This window comes from Anopheles maculipalpis, chromosome 3RL (genome assembly GCF_943734695.1).
Source record: "Anopheles maculipalpis chromosome 3RL, idAnoMacuDA_375_x, whole genome shotgun sequence".
Taxonomy (NCBI): Eukaryota; Metazoa; Arthropoda; class Insecta; order Diptera; family Culicidae; genus Anopheles; species Anopheles maculipalpis.
This window is the reverse complement of record NC_064872.1, coordinates 49599787-49624723: the sequence shown is the minus strand read 5'-3', so window position 1 is coordinate 49624723 and position 24937 is coordinate 49599787. Positions and strand designations below refer to the sequence as shown.

At 41.3% G+C, this 24937-nt stretch overlaps 2 protein-coding genes across 2 annotated transcripts in view; one reads left to right on the top strand and one right to left on the bottom strand.

Annotated features, from left to right (window-relative positions):
- Positions 1-1271: 1271 nt before the first annotated feature.
- LOC126563533 (uncharacterized) lies at positions 1272-5139 on the bottom strand. The gene is made up of 4 exons (XM_050220179.1): positions 5104-5139; positions 3994-5017; positions 3814-3924; positions 1272-3745 (listed from the first exon to the last, which is right to left on the bottom strand). The coding sequence occupies exons 1-4, from the start codon at positions 5137-5139 to the stop codon at positions 1272-1274; spliced, it is 3645 nt and encodes a 1214-aa protein (XP_050076136.1).
- Positions 5140-5867: 728 nt separating this feature from the next.
- The window catches only part of LOC126561437 (eukaryotic translation initiation factor 5B), a 32407-nt gene continuing 13337 nt past the window's right edge, over positions 5868-24937 (top strand). Inside the window, exons 1-6 of the mRNA XM_050217582.1 lie at positions 5868-6350; positions 6464-9256; positions 9320-9452; positions 19709-19785; positions 19888-20083; positions 20192-20299. Coding sequence (XP_050073539.1) covers positions 6295-6350; positions 6464-9256; positions 9320-9452; positions 19709-19785; positions 19888-20083; positions 20192-20299 — 3363 coding nt within the window. The 5' untranslated portion in view covers positions 5868-6294. The remainder of the gene's footprint in view (positions 6351-6463; positions 9257-9319; positions 9453-19708; positions 19786-19887; positions 20084-20191; positions 20300-24937) is intronic.

Here is a 24937-nt window from a genome sequence, read left to right as displayed (position 1 = left end):
CTGTCGAATTCAAAGGATCGAATACGACCGCAATATTTCGTGGGTTTTGAACAATATCATTCCTCGTACTGTAGGTAGTTCTGATGTAGCCATGAATTAAATAAAATCTGCTGTAAATCGGTACACTTTCAAACCGAAATTATCGGTTGTGGCGTCTCAACGAAAGCAAAAGCTTTAGATAAGGTGGCGTAAGACCCTTAATAACTGCCTATTTTGATTGTTGTATGCTGTACTTTAGTTTAAATTGAATAATTGTTTTGGTGTGAAATAAACGGAATAATGACTCCATTTAATCATCGTTTAATATTTTTATTTTTTATTTTAAGTATTTTGTCCGTATATTATTTTACATGATATCGAAAAATTAGTGTTCATGAATTCTAAAAAAAAAGGTTACGCTGTTCGACCGGGACAAACCAAATGAGAATGTGTAAGATAGCGATATCAAATCAAAAAGTTTCTACGGCATGGTATTAAACAACGAAAACTAGGAAATGGTAGCCCGACGGCCGTTTGAGCGCCCAACCCGTTGCATCACAAAACTAGCTAAAAGGGAGTCAATCTCCGACTAAACTGTTCGGAGAATCGTCTCTTAAGACTTGGTCCAGACCTAACTTTTAGAAGCAGAGAAATACGTCACTTCATTGCAGAACGTTGAAAGGAACTACAAGTGACTCAGTGCAGAACTTTATTGTTTATTGTTTGGTTAAAGAAGGAACTAATGATAATCCTGTTCATCAGCAAGAAAAAAAAAACTTTTCATTATTGTTGCTGACTGATATAATCGCGCAGATTGTTTTATCTCATCAGACAAACTTGAGGATGTTACTAAGAAGATGGGGTTTCAATCTGGCTGTGGCTTGACTTCGTGGTTTGCAACATTTTGAAAATTCAACTCGTTTTCAAAGCCTATGTTGTCCGCATTTTCGCAGCTTAACCCATGAAAAGGATAGAAGAATACTCAGCGTTGGGACACTGAAATGTACACTTTTCTACATTATAATTATTAATTGCAATAATACAACAGAGTAACTGAGAAGCATAATTTAATCGATAAGACCATGGACTTATTTCAACAATGCCGGATTGCAATAGTGGATTTTTTTATTATTAACAGTCCTATTTGACAAAGACCTGATAAACATAATTGTTCAAATAAAACACTGTTGGTACAAAAAACAAACGTATAATATTTATCATAAATAGTGTGCAGATAGAGGGGAGTAAAACGATCGGCATAACACAAACTTACATTACATCCTATAGTTCTTTTAATGACCGTAATGTATCAGCACGGGGATGCTGATCTTTTCGTTCTCTATGTATACAACTACAAAAATGGACGGTTGCTGCTGATTGGTACTGATGGTCCCGATCGGTTGAAGATGCTGCAGAGATACATTAACTACCACCTCCTGACCGGGTCGAATGTGGCCCTCGCACGGGGACAGCCGGAACAGCTGTCGATAGTTGGAGTTTAGCTCAAAGTACTGCGCCGTGTAGAAGTTGCTCTTAATCACAAACTGCTTCGTTCGCTCGGTGGACGGGTAAAACTCCAGCACCGTTGGTCGAACGGACCAAGATTCGCCACTATCTCGCTTATAGATTCCCGCCGGTGCACTTGCACTACTGGTGACAGCCACCAGTGGAGCAGTTGCTACATGCTCCTGCGACTGTCCAGGGCATCCTCCCGATACGGCTGGCGATATCATGTCGTCTGCGAGCCTTGGCGACGATCCTACCTCTGAGCTAGCGTACATTGTCTTAAAAAGCGTCGTATTACCGTCCGCCATCGACAGGTCAAGCATCGTATCGTCGAGTGCACGGTCCACCGTTAGCACCAGCTCGTACTCCCGGAAGGTGAGAAACAGTTCGTGAATGGTATCAAACACATGCTCGCAGAACGCATCTAGCCCATCCAGTTCATCCTCTTCCTCGGTGAACGGATTGCAGATCGATTCCAGCGCACCCATCTTCGGATCGACCAGTTTGTTCTGTTTCGCTAGCGTAATGTTTTTACGGATACGGTGGCGCGTCGGTTCATCGCCCCAAAGAATGTGCAAATTGGTGATCGATAGTACTTCGACCTGTTTTTGCAAGATTTTGGCTATTTCTTGCCGACGTGGTTTAAACACGACCTTGATGTGTGCGTAGCTGTTCGGTGGAATGATTGTGCGCTGGGGTTGCACGTAAACTGCCGTTGCTAGCAGTGCCTGATCGAGCCCCTTCTTATCGATGCCGATGCGCGCGAACGCCGGCAAGCTACCCTTGTTGTACAACGAAAAGCTTTTCTCCAGCGGGCGGCCTAGATTGCGCGCACTTCCAAGCTCCAAAAATGGACCGCTTGGGCCTTTCTGTATGCCCTCGATTTTGATCGATGCTTCTCCACCGTACCCGTACAGGCTCACTACCCGCTGGATGTACATATCGTTCGGAGGATGAAACGAAAGTGCCCCAATGGCTGGCCCAATAACAGTAGGACAAAAATCAACCGTAATTGTACGACATTCCTGGCTCTGCAGCGTCAGCAGTCCGCTCTGCTCCGTGCCACAGAGTTGAAATCCCGGACCGACAATGATCGCCTTTACCAGCAGCTTACGGTTGGAAGTGTTTTTAATTTGCATCGTTTTTTTCTCACTCTTGCGCAATCTTGTGCTACCCCAGGACAGTTCGCTGTGCGTTGCCTTCAGCGGGAGTGTTCCTTCGCTCCGGTGAATCCATTCCGTGCTGCCCGAGCACTGTGAAGCCGAACGGGACGGTGCAAGAGCTCCTGGCACACGCAGACTGTACTTGTCCGCTACATCGTCGTAGCCTTCCGATGATCGTCCCGCATCTCTCCCCTTTGGCGATGAATACGGCGAACGGCTTGCTACGCGTGGTTCAGGTGAAAGATACGATTTACGTGCAGTTTCACGCGAAAAGGCCACCTGTGATGGTGCCGGTTTCCTTAGGTGTGAAATTTTGGGCGTCGTTTGATAGGAAACATTCGATCCGGATTTCTTACCTTGAAGCGCTTGTTGCTCGTAAGAAGTAGCACTAACGGCTTTTAGCTCGGCCCTATTTGAAGGCGATTTTGAGCGTAAGTTCGATGAAATAACAGCGAGTTCGTCTCGTTTTCCTTCTACCAATTCTTGGCGCGTTGTCGAGTTCGAACGACGCTTGCGATTCTGTTTGCCAATTGGACGATCATCAAATATATTCTTCTGGCATGCCGGTGGTGTATCTTGAATGCGTGGAATCGATGGAAGATCCATATGCTCTTCCGAGAGTTTGGTTGCCGTCGACACCCGAAACGTATCTGCTGCGACCAGCGCTTTCTTTTTTATTTCCGGCAACGGTGTAATCGGTTCCGTTTCATCATTTTGCCATGACCGTTGGCTGACTCCAGTTTCCGCTGCCTTCAGGCTGGATGTTTTGGAATGTGACAAAACGGGCATAGTAGAGGACGAATCGTCAAACATCGATTCAGAAAAACTGAGCGTGTCGGACTGTTGATTGTTTGGTGTTGGTCGGGAATGTTGTTGGAACCCAGCAGAATGATCCGATGAGCATCTCGGTTGCTTTGCTCTGGTGGGATGCGAAGCGTGAATGCCTACAGATAGATCACTGTTTGCTTTTGGCAAAGCTGCGATAATATTCTGCTCCCTGCCGCCCGTAGATGTAGCAAGTTGTTCGGATTTTGTGCGCTGCACTTGCTTCAGTTTGTGAATAAAGTTGTGCGGTGAGTCCTCCAGATCTATCGATGCTGCAAGACAAGATTGTTAACGGATTGTACCAGATACTTGTGACTAGTGTGAGATATTTGATATTTACTTATAGCTTTTACGATGCACGAAACGCTCAACGAATTCTCTTTGTTTTCTTTGCCCCCAGATTGTACTGCTTTGGATCCACCGTAAACCTTCGTAGGACTTTTTGGGCTCTCTGAAACACATTGCAAAAGTTTCATTCTTACAGCTCTGCTGAAACAATGACTGATTTGTGTGTACATACCTATATCATTAGTAACGTCTATCAATGGTAAGGGCCTTCGCTGAGGTGGACTATGTTCCCCTCCAACCATATCGTTCAGATTATCGGACATTTTGTTAAAGTAATGTCCCACGGAGCAGACACTGGCTTCGTTATTTGTCGAATTATGATTGTAAATGCGTGATTCGTCATCCTCCTGAGCTAGATAGCCGGAAAAGCAGGAAAAGTCGACGTGATCCTTCAGCTGCGGCTTACGTGTACCTTTAATCGGGCTAATCTGTCGTCGCTTGGCGTTCATTTCCGGAATGTCCGCATTCTCCTGCTCCCAGGCCATCTCATCCTCGAGCAACCTAGATGCCATATGGTCTCCGGATCGAAAGCTGGCCTCTTCCATCTGACTTAACTCATTAATTTTGTCCTTCATCCAGCTGCTTTCGAATGCAGGTTGCGAAATTTCCCACGGGTCTTTATTCGACTGTCCTAGTTTTCCCGTTCCTGCCTCCTTTCTGTCCATTGACGATCGTACTCCGGGCGGTAGGGAGGAAAGTGAGTCACAGGACATTTTACTCATGTCCGCCGTACGAGGCAGGCTCATATTTGCCAATTGACTCCCACCTTCGAAATCTGCATGCACACTAGCGGCCGTTTCACGCAGCGATAGCCCCATACATCTTATGTTATCGGCAAAGCTAGATGCTAGTATTTCTTCAATACCAGCGGTTAAGAATTTGGTCGGATTTGTTTTGCCCATGTTGGTGGTTGCAAGGGGTTGCTGACTCATGGTGGAACGTGCTGTGATTTCTTCCGGCTCAAATGTAAACTTCCTCGGTGTAGTAGCCATATGGATGGTTTTCTCCTCTTCTAGTTCTGTTATGTTCAGAGATTTTTGCTGCGGTGATGATATATTGCTCGCCGTCGGTGATGCGTACAGTGAAGTGCTGGTACCCTGCGCTGCTGGGGAACATTGCTCACGGATCTGGCGAACCGTTTGTGGGCTAATGTCGTTGGCTTTTCGTATAGCCTGAGCAGCTAGTAAGCGTTGACGCTGCAGGAGGAATCCGTATAAAAGTAGTAAAAATCATCGGAAATCGGAAACGATAGCACAATTACTCCGTTTGCTATTTCACGTACCTTTAGCGCATCGGAAACCGTTGTTGCCCTGTCCATCTTTGTTTGCTGTTGGGTGTACTGCTTTCTCAATCACATTGATGTTTAATTTCTACAGAGTAAATTCCGTTATACGCTATCGAAAGTGGAATTATGAACCGTTTTAGCTAACAGATCGTCAAACACAAAGCGGAACAAACAAGCCTCACCAAACAACGATGGCGACCGTTGCTGCTGGAATCGTTCAAATGAAACTGTCAGTTTACGTGCTCCCGCAATTCAAATGTCAAATAAGAAAAATATCCGAGTTGAATCCGAACACAAGAAGCGTCGCGTGGATGACAAATATCGCAAGCGAAATTTCAATATTTTTCTGTGATGGTATGAATGCAGCATTGAAATCAATAAATTGGCAATGAATTGTTGCTTTAGTTAGTTGTAGCACATGATCAGTTGATTGATGATTGATGGTGACGAGCATAATAAATGTATTTGAAGTAAAAATGGATTTCCTGATCGATTTCTCGTCGAATTAAAATAGAATTATGTTCTCGTCGTTTGCCAGGTACGATGAGAATGTGCATTCCAGGGCCGTTCGAAATTACCCCTCGTGTGAAATGTGCGAGGGCAAAGTAAACACATAATTGTCTGAGAAGAATGCAATGCTTATGCAGTTTGCATTGTTTATGTGCAAGTGCAATCCAATCGCAAACTCCAGAATGGTACATTTGTGTCAATTGGTGATGTTCAATGTGACGACCTGTGGACCAACCTCCTGTTACGTATTTTGAAAGTAAAAGAATGTCATCGAATTATTGACAGCAAAAGTTCCGAGCGTCGTGGGTTGCTGAATCTTTGTTGATAGCGATTTCCGTTCTTATACAATACGATTTTACCATTTCACACTATTTTACACATTCAGAACGCAACGCATTTGTGTTGTTTTGATATCGTGGTGCGTATTTGCCGAAAATTATTCGTGTTTCACCGAGTGAAAGGCATTGGTTGAGCCGGTGCCGACCAACGTGTCACGTTGCGTGCAGAAGGAGTTTAGCGGATAACGTACGTGTCGCTTTATCCCGGTCGCGGTAAATTGGTGGGGTGATCGGTATCGTGGATTTTTAGCTCTCTTCTCGCTGAAGGGTTCGTGCCTAGAGTTGGATCGCTAAATTAAGAAAGTAGCACTGCTGAACGCGTGTGTAAACTTACCTAACCATGGGAAAGGCTAAGAAGGGCAAGAAGGATGCGGCCGGTGAAGGTGTCGACGAAAAGTAAGTAACTTCATAGCAAACTGGTTACACTTGAACAGTCTACATGCTTGCCAGTGCCAGTGCAATCGTTCCAACGCTTAACAACTTGCTACTTCTTGCATTTTCTTTTTTAGTGTCAGCGATAACGATGTTCCGCAAACGGACATAACGGAAGTGGAAGTTGAAAATAGGAAAAATGATAAAAAGTCGGAAAAGGAAAAGCGAGCCAAGAAGTTGGCTGTGGATAGCGATGATGGCGAAGAAGATGAGGTTACCAAGGTAACAGAGTCCGTTAAAAAGATGGCTGTAACCAAAAAGAAGGATAAGCAGCCCTCAGCCGAAACGGAACCAACAACCAGGGACGATTCGGATGGTGAGAAAGCTTGCAAGAATAAGGATGCGAAAAAGAAAAAATCGGCCAAATCTGGGCCAGTCGGATTTTCCTTATTGATGATGGACGACGACGATGACGTTGACGATGCAGAAGAGGAGCCAACCAATCAAGATGAAGAGCGCGAAGAAATGTTGCGCAAAAGTTCGGTAGAGGAAGAAGCCGCTCCAAAGGAAAGTGGCAAAGGGAAAAAAGCAACGCAGAACAAAAAGGATTCCGGCTCAAAATTAGACGAAGAAGATGGAGTTGCAAAGGGTGGAAAAAAGAGCAAGAAGAAGAAAAAGAAGGACGAAGATGATGATGATGAGATTGATCGTATGCTTGCGGAATTAGGAATGGAATATTCTGGTCAAAAACCACCTCCGTCTGTGGAAGAAGCTTCCACCACGCAAGATGCTCAGCAATCCGAGAAGCAAAGCAAGAAAAAAGATAAGAAGAAGAAAAAGGACGAAACGAATGTTGATGCAAACGTCGATCAACAGCCAGAGGCGGCCGAAGAAGAAGCCAAGACTGCACCTGAGAAGAAAAAAGGCAAGCAAAATGTCCCCGCCAAGGAGGAACCTGTCGCTGAACCTGCAGAAGCAGCAGGGAACGAAGAGCCGAAGAAGAAGGGGAAAAATAAGGGCAAGAAGAATGATACTGCTGCGACGGTACAGGTCGAGGAAGCAACTGCAGCTCCCAAGAAGGGCGAGCCAGCGAAGAAGAGTGAAGCTGCCGACACTCAAAGCGCGGAAGCTTCCGCCGAGTCGAAGAAAAAGAAACCCAACAAGGCCGCATTGGCCATCATGCAGGAACGCCTGAAAGCTATTCGCGAGGAGGAGGAACGTTTGCGGAAGGAGGAAGAGGAGAAGCAAAAGCTGGAGGAGCAAGCGGAACAGTTCCGGCTGGAGCAGTTGCGATTAGAGCAGGAAAAGAAAGAAAAGAAAAAGCAGAAGGAAAAAGAACGCAAGGAGCGGTTAAAGGCAGAGGGCAAGCTGCTTACTGCAAAGCAGAAACAGAACCGGGCACGTGCCCAAGCGATGTTGGAAGCACTCAAAGCTCAAGGTATTGGTATCCCAGAGTCGACCGGTGAGCGACGAGCAAAGCCCGGTTCTCGCATTCGTCCGAAGAAAAATCAAGACGCCAATAAGGAGGTAACCGAGTCGAAAGAATCGACACCTACTGCGGATGAAGTAAAGGCAACGGAAGAAAAGAAGGTGAAGGAAAAGGAAGTGAAGGAATCCTGGGATGCGACAGACAGTGAAGAGGAAGAGCAGGAGGAAGAAGTTAAGCCTGTTGATGGTAAATCTGGTGCAGAGTTGTCACAACAGCAATCGGTTGAATCAAAAGACAGTCGTGGAACGGACGACGAGGATGATGATGAGGAAGGCGAGGACGATTCTGGTGATGATAACGATGACGACAAAGGTTCGGATGACGGTGAAAGTTCCGGCTCAGAGGTGGGCGATCATCGACGGGAGGCAGAAAAAATGCGCCAGCGAGCATTGGATCGAATCGCGAATCGTACGCAAGAGGCCGAAAAGAAGAGAACGCTCGAACACCTGCGAGCCGCCGTTGTTTGCGTGCTGGGACACGTAGACACGGGAAAAACGAAGATTCTAGACAAGCTACGGCGCACCAATGTACAGGACGGTGAAGCTGGCGGCATCACCCAGCAGATTGGTGCGACGAACGTCCCGGCCGAAAACATCAAGGAACAAACGAAGTTCGTGAAGGGCTTCCAGGAGCTGGAGTTCAAGCTGCCCGGTCTGCTGATAATCGACACACCCGGGCACGAATCGTTTAGCAATTTGCGATCTCGTGGCTCATCGTTGTGCGATATCGCCATCTTGGTGGTAGATATTATGCACGGGCTGGAACCGCAAACGATCGAGTCAATCAATCTGCTCAAATCAAAACGAACTCCGTTTGTTGTCGCGTTAAACAAGATCGATCGGTTGTATGACTGGAGCACGATGCCACGAAAGGATGTGCGCGACATCTTAAAGTCCCAAGCATCCAACACGCAGCTCGAATTTAACCAGCGCACGAAGGAAATCATCGTTCAATTCGCGGAGCAGGGTTTGAACGCGGCCCTGTTCTATGAAAACCCAGACCCGAAAACATACGTTTCGCTCGTGCCGACGAGCGCCATCACGGGTGAGGGTATGGGCAATCTGCTGTTTTTGATAGTGCAATTCTGCCAGAAGCAGCTTGCCAAACGACTGATGTACAGTGAGGATCTGCAGGCAACCGTGTTGGAGGTGAAGGCCATTCCCGGTCTTGGTACCACGATCGATGCTATTTTGATCAACGGAAAGCTGCGCGAGGGCGATACGATGATCTTGGCTGGTACAGAAGGACCGATCGTCACTCAAATTAAAGCATTGCTTATGCCGCAGCCGATGAAGGAACTGCGCGTGAAGAACGCGTACGTGGAACATAAAGAAATTTTGGCAGCACAGGGTGTGAAGATTGCGGCGAAAGAGCTTGAAAAAGCGATCGCAGGATTAAATCTACAGATAGCCCATAAGCCCGACGAAGTGGAGATTTTTAAGTACGTTTGTAATTATTCCAAGTCGAAAATCAGAGCTAACGTTCGATCTTTTTCCTTTTTTAGGGATATAGTGGCTCGTGACTTAAAATCTGCTTTAAACAGCATCAAATTGAGCGATCGTGGTGTGTATGTACAAGCCTCTACCCTTGGATCCCTGGAAGCTTTACTAGAGTTTTTAAGAACTTCGAAAATTCCGGTAAGTGATAATTCATATAATCTTTGTGCTGCATTATAATACAATCAATGAAGCTGCAAGAAACAAAGACTGTACAAAGTAACCAGACGCGTTCCCAGTCTCTGTGTAGTATTGCTCTAGGGATCACATACATTTAGGCGCAGTAATATTTTGTTTATGTATGTAGGGGGCGGCCCGGTGGTGTAGGCGACAGCGACGCCGGTCTTCAAACGGCAGGACCGGGGTTCAAATCCCATCCGGACCTTCCCCCCGTAGTGAGGACTGACTAACCAACTACGTGGTTTCGGCAGTCTAGCAAGCCATTTCGATGGCCGGCATGACCTAAGAGGTCGTTAAGCCAAGAAAAAGAATATTTTGTTTAAAAGATTTTTCATTTCTTACTCTACGGATCAGCTTTATTGATTTAAAATTAATTATGACAGTACATTGCCGTATTGTCAACATCGCTTGTGACGACCAAATTATATAAACATCATGATAAGGCATTTTGCTACTTATTCGTTGTCTCGATGCTCCTTCAGGCATACTCGGTTGGTGGTCAGCTTTAGTTTGAAGACAATTTTTATCGTTTTGTACGGAACGCTAAATAGCCATTGTGCATTGGTAATGTGCGTTTCAATGTTGCACATGCTATATAATTTTGCAAGTATTGCATTTATATACCAGTGCAACAGGCCGACATTGAAGAAAGATGCAGTATTAGACTCTAACTAGCGAATATCAAAAGCCGAATCGTTAGGATTGGTTAGATCGTGTCAACTTGCATTGATAAATCGTTTAAAAATGGACATTTTTTCCTAGGACCTCTTTCCTAGAATATCATCGTAGTACGGTGGATTCAATATGTTTGGCATAATTTTGTTATAATTTTAGCTTCCAGTTATTTTGTGTTCATGGAGCAATGTGAAAAAATACATTTTATGATCATGCAATGGATCATATATTTATCATTAGATCGGTCTGTTTTTTAATCTTGTTTAACATTGCATATTTGTTTTTAAGTTTGTTGGAATCTTACGTGTGTAATGCACTTTATTTCACTTGCTATTAACGATCTGAGTCGAGTTCTTCGCATTCTGTATTTGGAGTACTTGCGGAATCCATTTTCTTTACTCAATTTTGTAAAGTTCAGAGCTAGCATGAGCTTATGTTGGGATATATTTTGCATTATTGAGTGACGGATAATTTTGCAGACAAGGTATAGTAGGCGCGTGAAGACCAGAGCTTCATACGGTAAGACCGGGAATCGAATCTTATCCTCGTCGTTCCCCAGTAGTGTGAACTGAATATCCAACTACGTGATATAATTTATCCTAACAAGCCATCAGGTGGCCGATATGACCATGCAGATCGTTCAACCAAGAATAATCCCAACCAAGAATAATTAATTAAATGATAATGCTAAAGTTGATATCGTTATTAGCCAACATTTTCCTGCAAAATATTCGCAAAGAATATACAGACATCATGTAAAGGGTATTCCATATGTGTAAAATATCAGAAATACATTTCCTGTCCAGCTTGACCAGTTTCGATCTTAAATGTATGCTGAAACAATATAATGAAAATTTGATAATTCCTATTACACTTCCATATTCTATCATCCGTATTTTATTTTCGAGTTAGTTTTTGTTTTTGGTATACAGGTATACGTCAACACCATACAAGTATACAATTGTTTCGTGATCTGAATAAAAGCAGCTAGCATAAGGCGTATTTTATCCGTCTACCTGGTATGCGTTTGGCTTGGTGAGGTAGACATTTGTGTTGTATCTAGTGTTGGCGTAATTGTTGACCCACGCAATGCTCGCGTGCCATGGAAGACGATGAAGGACAGTTTCTCTAATCCGATAGTCGAATTTGTTTGAAGCTTGTTTCTCCATGGTTGTGTCACATTCCGATCCAGGTGGGCGAACCCGTATTGAAAATGCTTGTTTAGAGGCTTTGCAAATGCGAAGTATAAAGCTGTGATGTGATGCACGACTATAAAAAGTGAACATTTCTTATGAATGCCATTACTTCTTCTTGTATGCTAAATCGCAGTAATATTATACTGCACAGAAATTATGGACCATCAATAAGCTTTAACTGAAACTTTAGCAATTTAAAAACAAGCACATCTTTGTCAGACTTGAAAAGATAATAGTTTCTATAGATAGATCATAATAGTAGATAATAACATGTAAAATCATTGATACGGGTGTACCATGTTCTCATGATTTGTAAATCATCGGATGTTTTACAAAGTAGTGTATGAGATTCGAGCATCTGTTTCAACTTGATTAAATCCATGGAAAGATGGTAGTTGCTGGGTGCCTGACAAACGGTATTGAATGAAATTCATAAGTTGTGCGACCTGTTTGGTTACATAAAATCATAACGTAGTGACGGGCTTAGAAATAGAGTTGTTTGAAATGGGCGCAGCAACCGGCAAAGAACCACTTGTAATATTTTAATGATGGTAGCATTTTATACGATATTAACAAAGGTGCACAAATATAGTATTATCTTGAACGAATTTAAATTATTTGGGTTGTGAGCGGTTTTCGCTGCAATTTTCATTCCATCCATTCCATTCCATCCATTGATGTTCAGATGACACTTATAGTGCATAGATGTAAGCAGGATGCATTTGTGTAGTGCATGTTTTTAGTCAATAAGTATCTAATGCATATGTGGCTTTTACTTTATATGAAACATACTTTGCGTTTGAAAATGGGCAGTAACATTTTTTGGTATAACGATTTGCTAGTTTATGCTTGCGATCTAGTGGCTTTCGAGACTTATTGATACCATTTATTTTGATAGTCAGTTCAGTTGTCCGGTCCAGATAGGATTTGCAATCATTTGGAATTAAGACTTGACAAACTTTCCGAAACGAACTGATGTACTCGGTGTAAATCTATCAACATCAAATTGTGTAACTACCGTTGTATATACTACCGTTGTCATATTATCTGCAAACGTTCCCATGAATGTGATAACCTTCTGAAACACTGTCGTATTAGTGGACATGTTTCCAGAATTGGACTTTATTCTGTGTAATGAAGTAAAATCATTCATCTCAAAAGAAGCATGCTTTACATGTTGCACACCTGTTGGTATTACCTGTTTCATAAGGTAAACCTGTGCAGGTCTGGTGCTGGTAGCGGATATGCACGTGTTCACACGTTGACCACATATCATCCACATAGATATCGAACTATCGATGCAAGGTTTTGCGGTCGGGTGACCAGATGGTGTTGATTTCCGTCAATGTTTCGCAGTCGCAGAGATGTAAGAACTTTGAAAGTAGTTCATCCGTAAGGGGGGAAATCACCTGTCACCCACTTGGCTCGGTTGGAGATCGTGATCGTAACTCGAGACATATCAATCACACCCAACCGATCCTAACGTTACGTTAGTGGTTGCTCATTTTCAGCGACGGAGTATCGGCATATCGGTTGCTTACTGCAACTGGCTGTGTACACGCAACAGCCCGAGTGGGTGTTAAAGGTGTACCGCGGAATAAAAGCAAGTGGTGTGCAGCCTCCACATCGACTAACGACGGAGTGACATTCACAGTGAAGTCAATTGTATTAGCGGCTGTTCTTAACATGATTTCCAGATGCAGGCAGGCTGTCATAAGAGTTGTTGCGTCTTGCATGGGCGGTAGAGGTGACAGATCACGATGCACACACCTTCGGAGAATAACAATTCCTAGCATGTTCTCGAGAAATCGCGAAGGTGGCCATCATCGTTGTTGTCAGCTACAGAAGATTTCACAAAAGCGGTGCGTGGGAGCTTCCTGGGGGTCGGATAAATACGGCGATCTATGATCAATGACGGTATACTTCCATGACAGTGTCGGGCAGATTAGTTTTTGATTGGCCTGTGCTTTTAAAATTCATCGCAATACTAAATATTGTACTTTACGTTACTTTCGATGTCCCTGTAAGCAAAGCTGTCTAATCGACTGGCAACAGTAAGTTTGGGTAACCACTAATATATAGCATGACCAGTCAAAACATCGGTCGTTCTTGGTTTGCCCATTCATTATTATTTTTGACCTCGAATTCCAATCGCACACTTTTATGGTCGCGCATATACAAAGAAGATAATACGAGTTAGTAGTTCCGGTACCGGGAAATAAGAATCATATCGTGGATATCTTGTAATATTTTAATCGTAATTGACTTGCACACAAACTTGTCTTTTGCTTTGCAATTTGAAAGGACCTGTTATGGTTAATCGGACACGTTACGTAACTATGATTCCAATCTGAATTCGGCCACCATTATTACAGGTTTCGCGATTTTCGTCCGAGGCAATTTTGTTTCACTGTGCAGGCTAGCTGCCGTCAAAAAAGCATGCCGTCGACATGTACTCTACCCCTGGTTGGTTGGTTGCATGATCGGTACAGCCGCCGCAGTCCGTTCGTGCGTCCGTGGGATGCCAGGGACGCTATTGAAAGAAGTATGAATGAAAGTAATTGGATATTGCCTCACACACGCGTACCATGACTGTCGTGCCTTTTTTGCTGCTTGGCCCCTTAAAGACCGTATCGCATGGTTTGACGAGCTCAACATGGGCAAAAAAAACCGTGGGGTAGCTCTGGTGCTATTGACACTGCAAGCGAGAGATTGTGAATGGATCGATGGCTTTTGCATCTGTGTGTGGTGCGCGCTATCTAATGAATGGGAGAGGGAAATAGAAAGGGCGCATACGACCACCACCATCACCACCACCGTATGGTGCTCCGGATTCATGAATGAAATTGTGTCGTGAAGTCTGAAGTCAACAACGTCGTAGGCGGGGTAGTAGGGGAAACGAGGCATCGGATTTTTCGCCAACGGCTGCCACTCAATTCGAAGCTAAAAGCTTCTATATTCACCCACTACCGGTCGATTATTTAAGCTCACCCACACAAATACTCCCTCGGTCGCTGTTGTCGCATCTTTATTTTATTTTTTGTTTTTTGTTTTGCATTGTATCGCTACACAGTCTCCGGGTATGGGACGAGGGTTGATAAAATTCGAGCTGATTTAACACACCCTTACCTACTGAAAGAAATTCAGTCTACTTTGTAGTCAGACAGTGTAGTCCGCTTAACGTTGTATATTACTAAACATGCTGTAAAGAGTCTTTTTATTGGGTTTCGACAGGCCATGGTATACATCAGTGGCTAACCTGACTTACCGACAATCGATTAGACAGTTTTACTTATGGGGGCATGGTCCAGATTCGACTTGAAACCAGAGCTGCAGAACACGTGAAGGCGTGGCGTGCTCTACCAGTAATTCAGTAAGTCAAATCGACTTGTTAACCACATAACCGAATGTAGAGAGATTATATAGAAAGAGAGATATAGACTAGATTAGGATACACGTACATATGTCGACATTTCGACCGTTACAAATCTAACCCATTAGCTTTATATCACTATAGAAAAAATAATTTAAAGTACATATTTTTAACTGATTACTGTTTGCATGAATGTTATCAGAAGTACAGCACAAGGTAGTATAATTTTATGAAATAATTGTTAAACATACACACAATTGAGGGTGTATTTCATAAACTTTGTGTACTTACTAAAGTAAAACTCATATTTTTTTCCTTCGTATTGTATCTCAACGGTAGTAATATACACCACACAGTTTGTGTAATGTTGAATACCAACCAACTTTTTAAATAATTAAAATAAATTTGTTGTTTCATACCAGAGTCAATATTTGCGTTTGAAAAGCTTTGCCAACCAAATCTTCGCTTTTCGTTCTTTGATGATGTTCATATAAGTGTTTACCCTCTGTGCACTGGTAGGTCCAATAGTAGGGTACAGAAGCGCCCCAAGCCTGGGAAACAACGCGCACTGTATTGCGTGTCTGCGCAGTGTAGCGTAACCCATGTCTTGTAATATCTTCGCTTGTCGTGCACCCTGCATGTTCCACCGTGTGTGCACCGTCGCATAGACTGGTCGTTTCCTTGAGCATCTAGTTATGAATGAGCTCGAAAACACCGTTCAATGAATGAAGGAACGAGTCGGCTGATGAATGGGAAGGTTGTTCCAGTGTATGCACGAGTGAGCGTGCGTATGAGGAAAGGGAATCCCTCTTGTTTTAATGACGATAACTCACTTTTTTCCCTGGTGCAATCACTACCATCGTCCACATCGCCAGTGGTATTGAATGGTGGCCGGCAAAATAAACTTTTCATTCATATGAGACTAGTTGGGAAATTATGAAAAAAAAAATCTTAGCTCTGTACAAAAAACGGAGCACAAGCAAAACGAAGTAAACCAAACCCACTGCTTCAGGGAGGCAAGTTTGCGTAACAAGAAAGTAACCGTTCGAGAAGAGGCCACATTTGCGGGGATGTCGTACGGTTGGTGCATATGATGAGAGTAAAGAGTGAGAAAAAATAAACCGTCCTATCTTTCATGTACATTCAGCGATTTCGATCATTTTACGCCTATGCTTTTTCACTTTATGCATCCGTGCGAGACGTGGCGGTTCGCTTGAATTTAAAGTATTTTCGTCTTCGACGTCCACACTTTCTTTGTTCGAGTGCGGCTCCTTGTTTGATTACTATTTTCAAGCCCCGGAATGGGCAAAGGGTTTATTTATTCATTTAAATTTCATTTTGTTTGATGCGTTACGACGACTTCTTCCGTTTGTTACATCTTTGTCCCTACCGTTCTACTGAATGGGTGTGCGAAAGGCAGAAAAAAATCTCAAAAAACACACACAAACACACAACGGTTACGGTCCGATAGCACTTGGTAAAGAACAGGAGAAGCGCTTTTGGGCAATGGCTAAGTAGGATTTCCACGTGATCGTGATCTCTCGTCATGAGCACGTTCTAGCGTGTATCCGGTTTTGTCATTGTTTGGATTTTATGAGATCTGTAGGAATAACATGAATAATAAGGATTGGTAGTATGCATAAGTTCTTTTATTAGTTTTGCTACATGGTATTCTACTACTATTGTAGTACAATAAAGATTAACGTTATACTAACGCATGATTATTTTGATCGAATCTCATTCCGCGTCATTTGCTTCATTCACGGTCGATCAAATATCTGTTTATGGATGTAGAATCTACAGTTAAATTCTGCTCCGATTTTACTCCTTTTGGTCGAAAGACACCGTCAAGAGTGTTATATCACTCTAAGATGAAATGATCTTTCTCCGAGCCACGCCCCAACTTTTCAAAACGTACCGTGACCTTCATATACAAATAGCAAAATAAGGTTCATCGAAGCCGTATGTAAGGAGAGTATCTCTGTACCATACAAACTTTGTATAGTTGATGTATGAAAACTACTTTTTTTTTAGCTTGAAGAGGTAGACATTTTCGGACCCGACGCATACCAAAATGAAAACTTCGACTACGTGATATAAATAATTGTAGTAAATCTTGTTGGGCAAGGACAACCAGCTTGATAGCTAAGCAAGAAAGATTATAGCAATTACTGTGCAAAATATTATGCAAGTGAGAGTTATCAAAACAATTTGTTTGATATTCATTTATAAAAAAAGTTATACATTTAAAAAAAAATGTTATTAAGTCAACTATTAAGTACTTTCTTTGTACATTATGTGTTTACAAGCCGTCATTATACTGTAATAAAACAAGGGAGCTGACAAAGCCATCTTATCTTTGTGAAGAGAAAACCAAATATCATGCTCGGATAAACTGAATTCAAAGTTGAGGGCGCATACTTGTAAGATATGTTTTGAATGCGTATTGTGTGAACTTGTAGTTGCAGTGAGCTCCATTCACTTGTAGCTTGATGCATATTGATACACATCCCATTACCATTTGTGATAACGTTTCCGTAGTTAGCGGCTGACGGCGGGGCAGGTTGGCAAACTTGTTTGTAAAAGTCTGGATCGTCGTCTCCTAAGACAATGGTCGTAAACAGACTCGATGTTTGTAGCCATATTGTCGTCCCACGGTAGTTGTGACCGTAAAACGATCACCCAGGCTTTAACCGGCAAAGTGGATTCCGAGTGCCGGTTGACCATAATAAATGTGCTCATTCTTCAACCAGCATCGGTTGGCAACAGCAAAACGAGCTGAGTTTTGCTATGTTATATTGGAGATTGTAGGTTGGTGTCACAAACCATGATCGTTTGCAGTAAAGCTGTCTAAACTAGCCGTTCAGAGCTTTTTGAGACGGTAACAATTCTACAACTGGTTACAATTTATGCTACAACTTAGTACACAGTAGAAAACTTGTAGTGAAAAAGGGTGTTTTCATAGTGCGTATTACAGATCGGGTTACTCATGAAATGTTATAGTAAATCAAAAATGCAAACATATGTGACAAATTTCGGGATGTTAATATATTGGAAAGTAGATCTTGAAAATTTATTATATGGATTGTTTAAGTTGATTTGAACTTTCTCCCAGATATAACCGTTCCTATTAATCTGACACAGCATTAAGCCGGATAACGCATGAGTTGTTCGGCCCGGGTTCAAATCTCTATTAGATATCCAGTTTTGAGAGACCACGCATAGTCCAGAGTGTGGTATTTTTGTTTTCATTATCCATCATGATAATTGTGTGTGTAAGTAAAACACATTCTTTTTCTTAGAACTAACGTAAACAAGAATGCTAAACATTATGTAAGTTGTAATCTAAGAGCGTAAAGAACGGAAAGATAGACGTGACTAAGGAAATAATGCATACATTATGCACGTATAAATAAAATACTGAAACCGAGCGGAAACTGCTAATAGAAGCGACTGCGTGGCGGATATGAATAAATATGAAGGAAGTGTTGAATTTATCCTCCGCACATTAGATTATGGAGAACTCGTCACACATTGGCTTTACTTTCGATAGCTGACGGTAAACCGAATCTTTTCGTTGGCCTCTTCGTAAGTGAATATTATAAAAGTAGAGAGTAAATATCAAATGAAAAAAGAGGATGCCGGTTACTGCAAGCGTATTTGGTAGTTTGTATTCATTTTCCTACTTTAACTGTTAGTGAGCGTTGGTGTAAAATAAAGCTTCAGTATAAACAGGATTGTTCAGGTTTTCAAGGATTGCTAATTTTCAATCGAAAACATTCGTCGTTACATATTTCCCATTTCGCAAAAACAGATGTTTGAGTTTGCAATAGTTCCTATAATCTTCAGGACAAACAAAGGTTGTCAGCGTTTCTATAAGAATTAATTGAAGTATCGACCCCACTCATAGAGTAAAACTAAGTGCAGGAAACCAAGCAAAAGTGCAAGATATAGCTAAAATTTATGTTATAGTAAGTTGTAAAAAATAATAAAACACAAGTTTTTTTGAACTATGTTTTCAAGAAGTGTCTTAATAACCTAATCAAATTTATATTTGTGTTGATGAAATGTTAAACATGTTCCATAGTTCAAAAAGTGCCGAGCAAATTTGTGCGTAGCTAAAGCAGGAATATTAGTGTCAAAACAAACCTTTCACAATACAATTGGATAATCTGCAGTATGGCCAAATGTTATAGGATATTGGAAAAAATATAACACTGGCAATGCAGACCAGACACTGCGTGAGCTTCTGACCTCTTTTGCTTACAGCAGAAACGGTTTGCTATTTCTTTCTTGTCGTTTAAAATATCATCAATTATTACTGTGATTGTAATGGTAATTATGTCGCTTATCTGTACTCAAAAGATTTCATTTTAATGTATATCGGTCAGTCGTCGTCAGAGTCTCTAAATGGAATTTAGGGTAGCCAAAACATTTGCTTAGTAGTACACTGCATACCCTGATCCATTCATTGTAAACCAGCAACCTAAATGCATTAGCTCGCGAAAGCACGCAAACAGACGGGAACGCACATTGGACGCATACTCGCTCTTTGGCCATGGAAAAGCGATTGTTGTTGCGTATGGATGGTTACGTGGCTATACCGAAATCGACAAAACGACAGGAAACGTAAAACAATAGGCATTCATTTTACTGTGTGTGTTTCTTATCGTGGAAATGAGAACAGTGGTGACTTCGTTTTCAAATGTCCCACCGCGTATTGTTTGGTTGAACTTTCACAAAAATATGGATATTTACTCATTACGCTTTGTGATATGTTGAACTAGCGTAATTCACAAAACGTAAAATGGCTAAGCAGAGTTTCTGGCTTGAATTGTTATTTGTTTAATGTTAATGATTTACTACTCGCTTTGCCAAACTTCATACCATGAAACGAATAAAATTTGAAATTGAAATCGTCTAAGAGAAATTTAATTCCAATAATCCTATAATTCTGTATCTTTTCATTTCAGTATTCCGGCATTCGAATTGGTCCAGTTGTTAAGCGTGATGTTATGAAAGCATCTACAATGTTGGAGCATGAAAATCAGTAAGTAGAACTATTTCATGAATAAGCATAATATCTTGTCTATTTGAGTTTAGTTGCGTTCACAAAAATGTCTTATCAATTGAAAAAATGTAACTTTTGCAGATATGCTACCATATTAGCCTTCGATGTGAAAGTAGAACGAGACGCGCAAGACTTGGCGGACCATTTGGGTGTGAAGGTTTTCCAGGCAGACATCATTTATCATCTATTTGATAAGTTCATGGCGTATCGGGACGAAATCAAACAACGGAAACGAGACGAATTTAAATCGATTGCCGTTTTTCCATGCAAGCTAAAGGTAGTGGAATTACTTTATTAATCCTAGATTGTATTACAATCAGCGGAATGTTTGGTTTGATGCATTGTGACAGGCAATAATTCGTATAACCGTCTTATCTCGTTACAGATTTTACCACAGTTTGTGTTTAATTCACGTGATCCAATCGTGGTTGGAGTAATTGTGGAGGCCGGTATTGTGAAGGAGGGTACACCAATTACAGTGCCTAGCAAAGAGGTATGTCAATGTTTATTTAAATACATATTATCTGTTTATACTTTATCGGTAACGTGTAGATTGATGCAATATTCAAACGTCGTACGATGAAATATTGGAAATCATTCAATACCATCAACCGTAACCTGAACAATTCCAAAATGTGTGAAAACGTCGCATATAGAAGAAAGATTGTGCTATTTACAACCTATATGCTAATAATAATTCAAATTCGGGGAAGCAAAAATATGACGAATCATTATTATTCTGTGTGTGTGCTTCGTGCGATGATTCTACGCTTTGTGGAAGAAGATTTGAAATGTTTGACTGGTTTGCAATACTGTCTTAGTTGGTGGTCCGTAATATATTTGTAGAGCTACTAATTCGTTACTGTACCGTCTTGCCATTTTACATTTTCTTAAATTATGTGAAAATGCGAAGCAATAAATGTTCATTCGTAAACCCAGGAAATCTTAAAAAAAAAATCAAATGCGCATGCGCATTTGACTCTTCAGTATGAATGATCGCAAAGCTGGATGTACAAATGTACATTTTGTGTTACAATAAATCTTATATGGTCTTGTATAAAAACATAAATCCATAAAACAAAATGTTTTATAGCCATTTTACCAACATGCATATCTTGGTCTGTAGCCATATCTGTACATAAAGCACGTACGCATCACTTCAAAGTCTATGCGTAAATAAAGCAACAACCACAGCAACAGAACGACCGGAAGGAAGTGACGAGGATAGAGCAAGAAGGGTAAATAACGAGATCCGGGGCAAACATATGCTTCGCAATCTGTACCGTGCGCTAGCACCGCAGCTGATCGTAAATTCTTCATTTCCTCTGACGCCGCACGAGTCACGGACCGGTCGAATGTAAGAGAAAGGAAGCCCCTGTAGTTAAGCGTATGGGGGATTAAATCGGAAGCAAACCAGCAAACGAATACACGAACGAACGAAAAAACGAAAAGAACGGACAAGAAGGAATGAGCCAAACATAATTTCCGGATGTTATTCTTCCGGTCTTTCATTTAAGAAAGTGCGGTGCCACGGAAGACGGTAGGAAGGTTTTGATCGTTGTTCCGCTTTGGACCGGAACTGTTCCGCTGTTGCGATGAGGCAGGTTTTTTTTTTTTTTCATTCTTGTTCTATGCGTTTTGCGAGCTTCTTCTTTGGTTTGCTGTTGTGGTATGCCTATTATTCCGTTTTACTTCCGGCCTATGTCAATGGTGCGGGATGGTAACTAATGGAATGGAATTTGGAAAAGTAGATTTTCGTGTTACATTTTACCCGCTTCTACGCGCCTCTGTCTCGCTTGCACTTCCGTCCGGTATGTATAATTTTTGTACTTGTCTCATCTTCTAACTGACCTTCTGTACTTCCGGTTCTTCCGGTCGTGAGTACTCGCGGGACATCTGTTTCTCCTGCTTCTTATTTTAATGGTACGTTTTGCGCCTTGCGTGCCTTGTGTGAGAACAGATCGGTTCGAATTTGAGAAGGGCAAGCTACAAAAGCATGAATGAATGTTCCCTACTCTTCTTCCTCCGGTGTATTTGTTCGCGTTGACGACAACGGTGTGTTTCGTTTCGAGGGGTTCAAGAGCGCTACGCTACGAAATCATGAATGAAATATCTGAAACTTAACAATACAAGAAAACACACCGTAACAGATGACGGCTTAAAACTATGTTGTGTTGTGTTTCACAAACGTAGTGATTGTTTGCCAGGGCTTGCAGATGAAAGACAAATACAAATATATGGTAGACAGGAACATTGAATGAAGCAGATTTATGTAATTATGCGTTTCGTTTTTTTTTTGTTTCTTTTTACGCCAGGTGCGAAACACATATAAACTAAACGGATAAGAAACGCAATCCAGTGTTGAAAATTTGTTTTGTTGTACATTCTATATTGTACATTTTATTATTGTTTTACATTATACATTGTTTTGTTATTATTTTTATTACTGTTAACATAATTGCTCATCAGGCAGAAACTGCCTACATAACATAAAATATACAGAAAATATTAATACTAAGAGACCTACACCTGAACACAAGAAAACAATCATTGAGCGTTGAAATAAGTAAATATATAAATTAATAAATATTCTTGAAGTAGATATGACAATACCCAGCGAATTTGTCAAGCAAGTTTTCCATTCCAGTCAAACATTCGTTTAACTTGATCATGAACGTTAGAATCGTTTGAAAAATAACAAAGCAAGATCTATAATTAAGGTCTGCCTAGAGTTGGTTTCTCTGACCACGCCTCGGGTAACCACAGCATAAACATCTACAGGACCGGGATTCTCTATTGAGCATAGACCCAGCGTTTTTTTTTTAATTCAAAAAGGACGGCCTGGCCGTATTGCGTAGACCCAGCGGTAACGTCATTCAATTAAAATGAATATTATTTGTGATAGGATCATAAATTTGCATTTTAATTTATATTTTTTTATTTGTAACATTTCGTTTGTTTCTTTGTATTTTTTCAATTTAAATAAGATAACTATTTCATTGATGTAACTCTAATCTGATGAAAAATGTAATTAACGATAATCATATTTGAGTATTCATCGAATATTCATATATTGTACAGTTAAAAAAACGTTGATAAATTTTTAATTTAAAAGAACTATTTAATCTGAATTAATCGAGAGAATCGGATTATAAAAAATTCCTTTCTTTCTTTCATTTGTGCACATGTAGCATATAGCACATGTTCAACGATAGTGTTACTATTTCTTTACTCATTTTCTATTCTGATAATAAAATTGATGATGTGTTCACTTTGATCTAATATGTGCATAAGGATCAAGCTTCTTCTTGGCTTAACGTCTTCTAAAGTCATGCCGGCCATCGAAGTGGCTTACTAGACTGCCGATACCACGTAGTTGGATAGTCCGTCCTGCCTACGGGAGGACAGTCCGGATGGGATTTGAACCCCGGTCCTGCCGTTCGAAGACCGGCGCCGAACCACCGGGCAGCCCCTAAAACCAAGCAAAATCTATATTATTAAGTAGAAAATATTTATAATCTGTCATACATACTTCATAATAAATCGATATTTAAAGTAGATCCGTCCGATAACAGATTGACAGATTATCAAAAACGCTACAATTTTTTGAATTTTGTTGTTGGAAATGTTTTGAAGCCAAGTTATACTTTTGAAAACGTCCGGTCGAGACACGTAATCGAGAGCAGCTTATACCTCCAAACAAACTGGGCCCATAAATTAATTTCCAGACACTGACGTTCTCTACCTTAACTTTGTAACTCGTCGACACACCTTTGCCAGTTCTAACGTCTCCTGTTTTCAAAGCGAATAAAAAAACTAACGAGTTTCGAGAGGCTTTTTCCGGTGTAAAAGACGACAAGATCTTAACCATGGCCCAATCTTTCGTTGCTGCTATTTTCGTTTCTTCAGGTCCAATTCGGTTCTGTGCTACCTTCATACAGTGTGTGTCCGGTGATTGTGGAGTCAAGTTACGTATCCAAAAACCTGTTGGTGAATGCACCATGTAAGACATAAGACATGCCGGGATAGTAGCAGCACAATTATGATACGTTCTCGTGTTTCCTCTAATTTGGAGCGTTTGTTGTTCATTCATGGATATTTAGACCGATGCCGATACCCGTGCTGTCGTTTTCTTTTTCGGCTCTTATTGTTACATTCGCCTTGTGTTAGAGGACAGCTTTTGGTAAGTGTTGTTGCATCTTAAGGATGCCCAAAGTGTCTTTGATCTTCAAAAGTGCTTTCAGTCATTTGGTGTGGCGTTTTGCCTGATCTATGGAAGTTTGTCGATAACTTTATGCTTATCACATATTCCTTCCTTTGTTCCTTAGGCACATTTTGAACAGATAGTTGAAGTAGAGGAAGTTAATAGAAATATAACACGACTAAAGATTAGCGACAGCACTACGTAAGAGCATACGGCGATGGGTCCAAAGGAGAGCACAGAGTTAGGTAAGGCGTGTTGCGGTATAAATTAACAGCAGGGGATAAAAGGGAAAAGTAAAAAATTAAACCACCGATCAACGATTCAGGGCTTCCTGTTTTGATTTTATTTTTTCTCGCCCTACGGGAGCCTGCTCAACAGGTCGCTGATTAAATGTGGCGCGCTGGTATGGAGCCCTCCTTGAGAAGGCTGCGATACCTGGCTTCCAGCACTGAACCATCGGACAGTTACCTACCGGATGTTGACCGGCTCGGGATGTAGCATTTTCTCTTATTTATGATGCTGATAAGCTCGCTGCTGTTAGGCGAAAGGTTTTCGTCGTTGTTGTTACATGCGATCTTCTTCATTTGGATCTTTAACAAATTATTTCTTATGTGTGCCGCTAGCCATCCGTTTTTACTTCACATCACACAATTTACGATGCGTTCTATGCAGAAATCTACTGCTGTTGTTGCTGTTGTTGTTGTTATATCTCATTTCCTTTTCAAAAGACGTTTCTGTTCTGTATGAAGAAATAAAACAAAAGTATTTTCAGACAGCAAATGAATATTACTTCGGTATATCATCAGGACACAACTTTCTGTTAAAAAAAAGGAACATCTCTTGGGTGTGGTATTTTTATTGCAGATATTTCCTATAGCAGATAACTGTCAGACATGAATTGGTCCACAAACAGAATGATTTATTTGT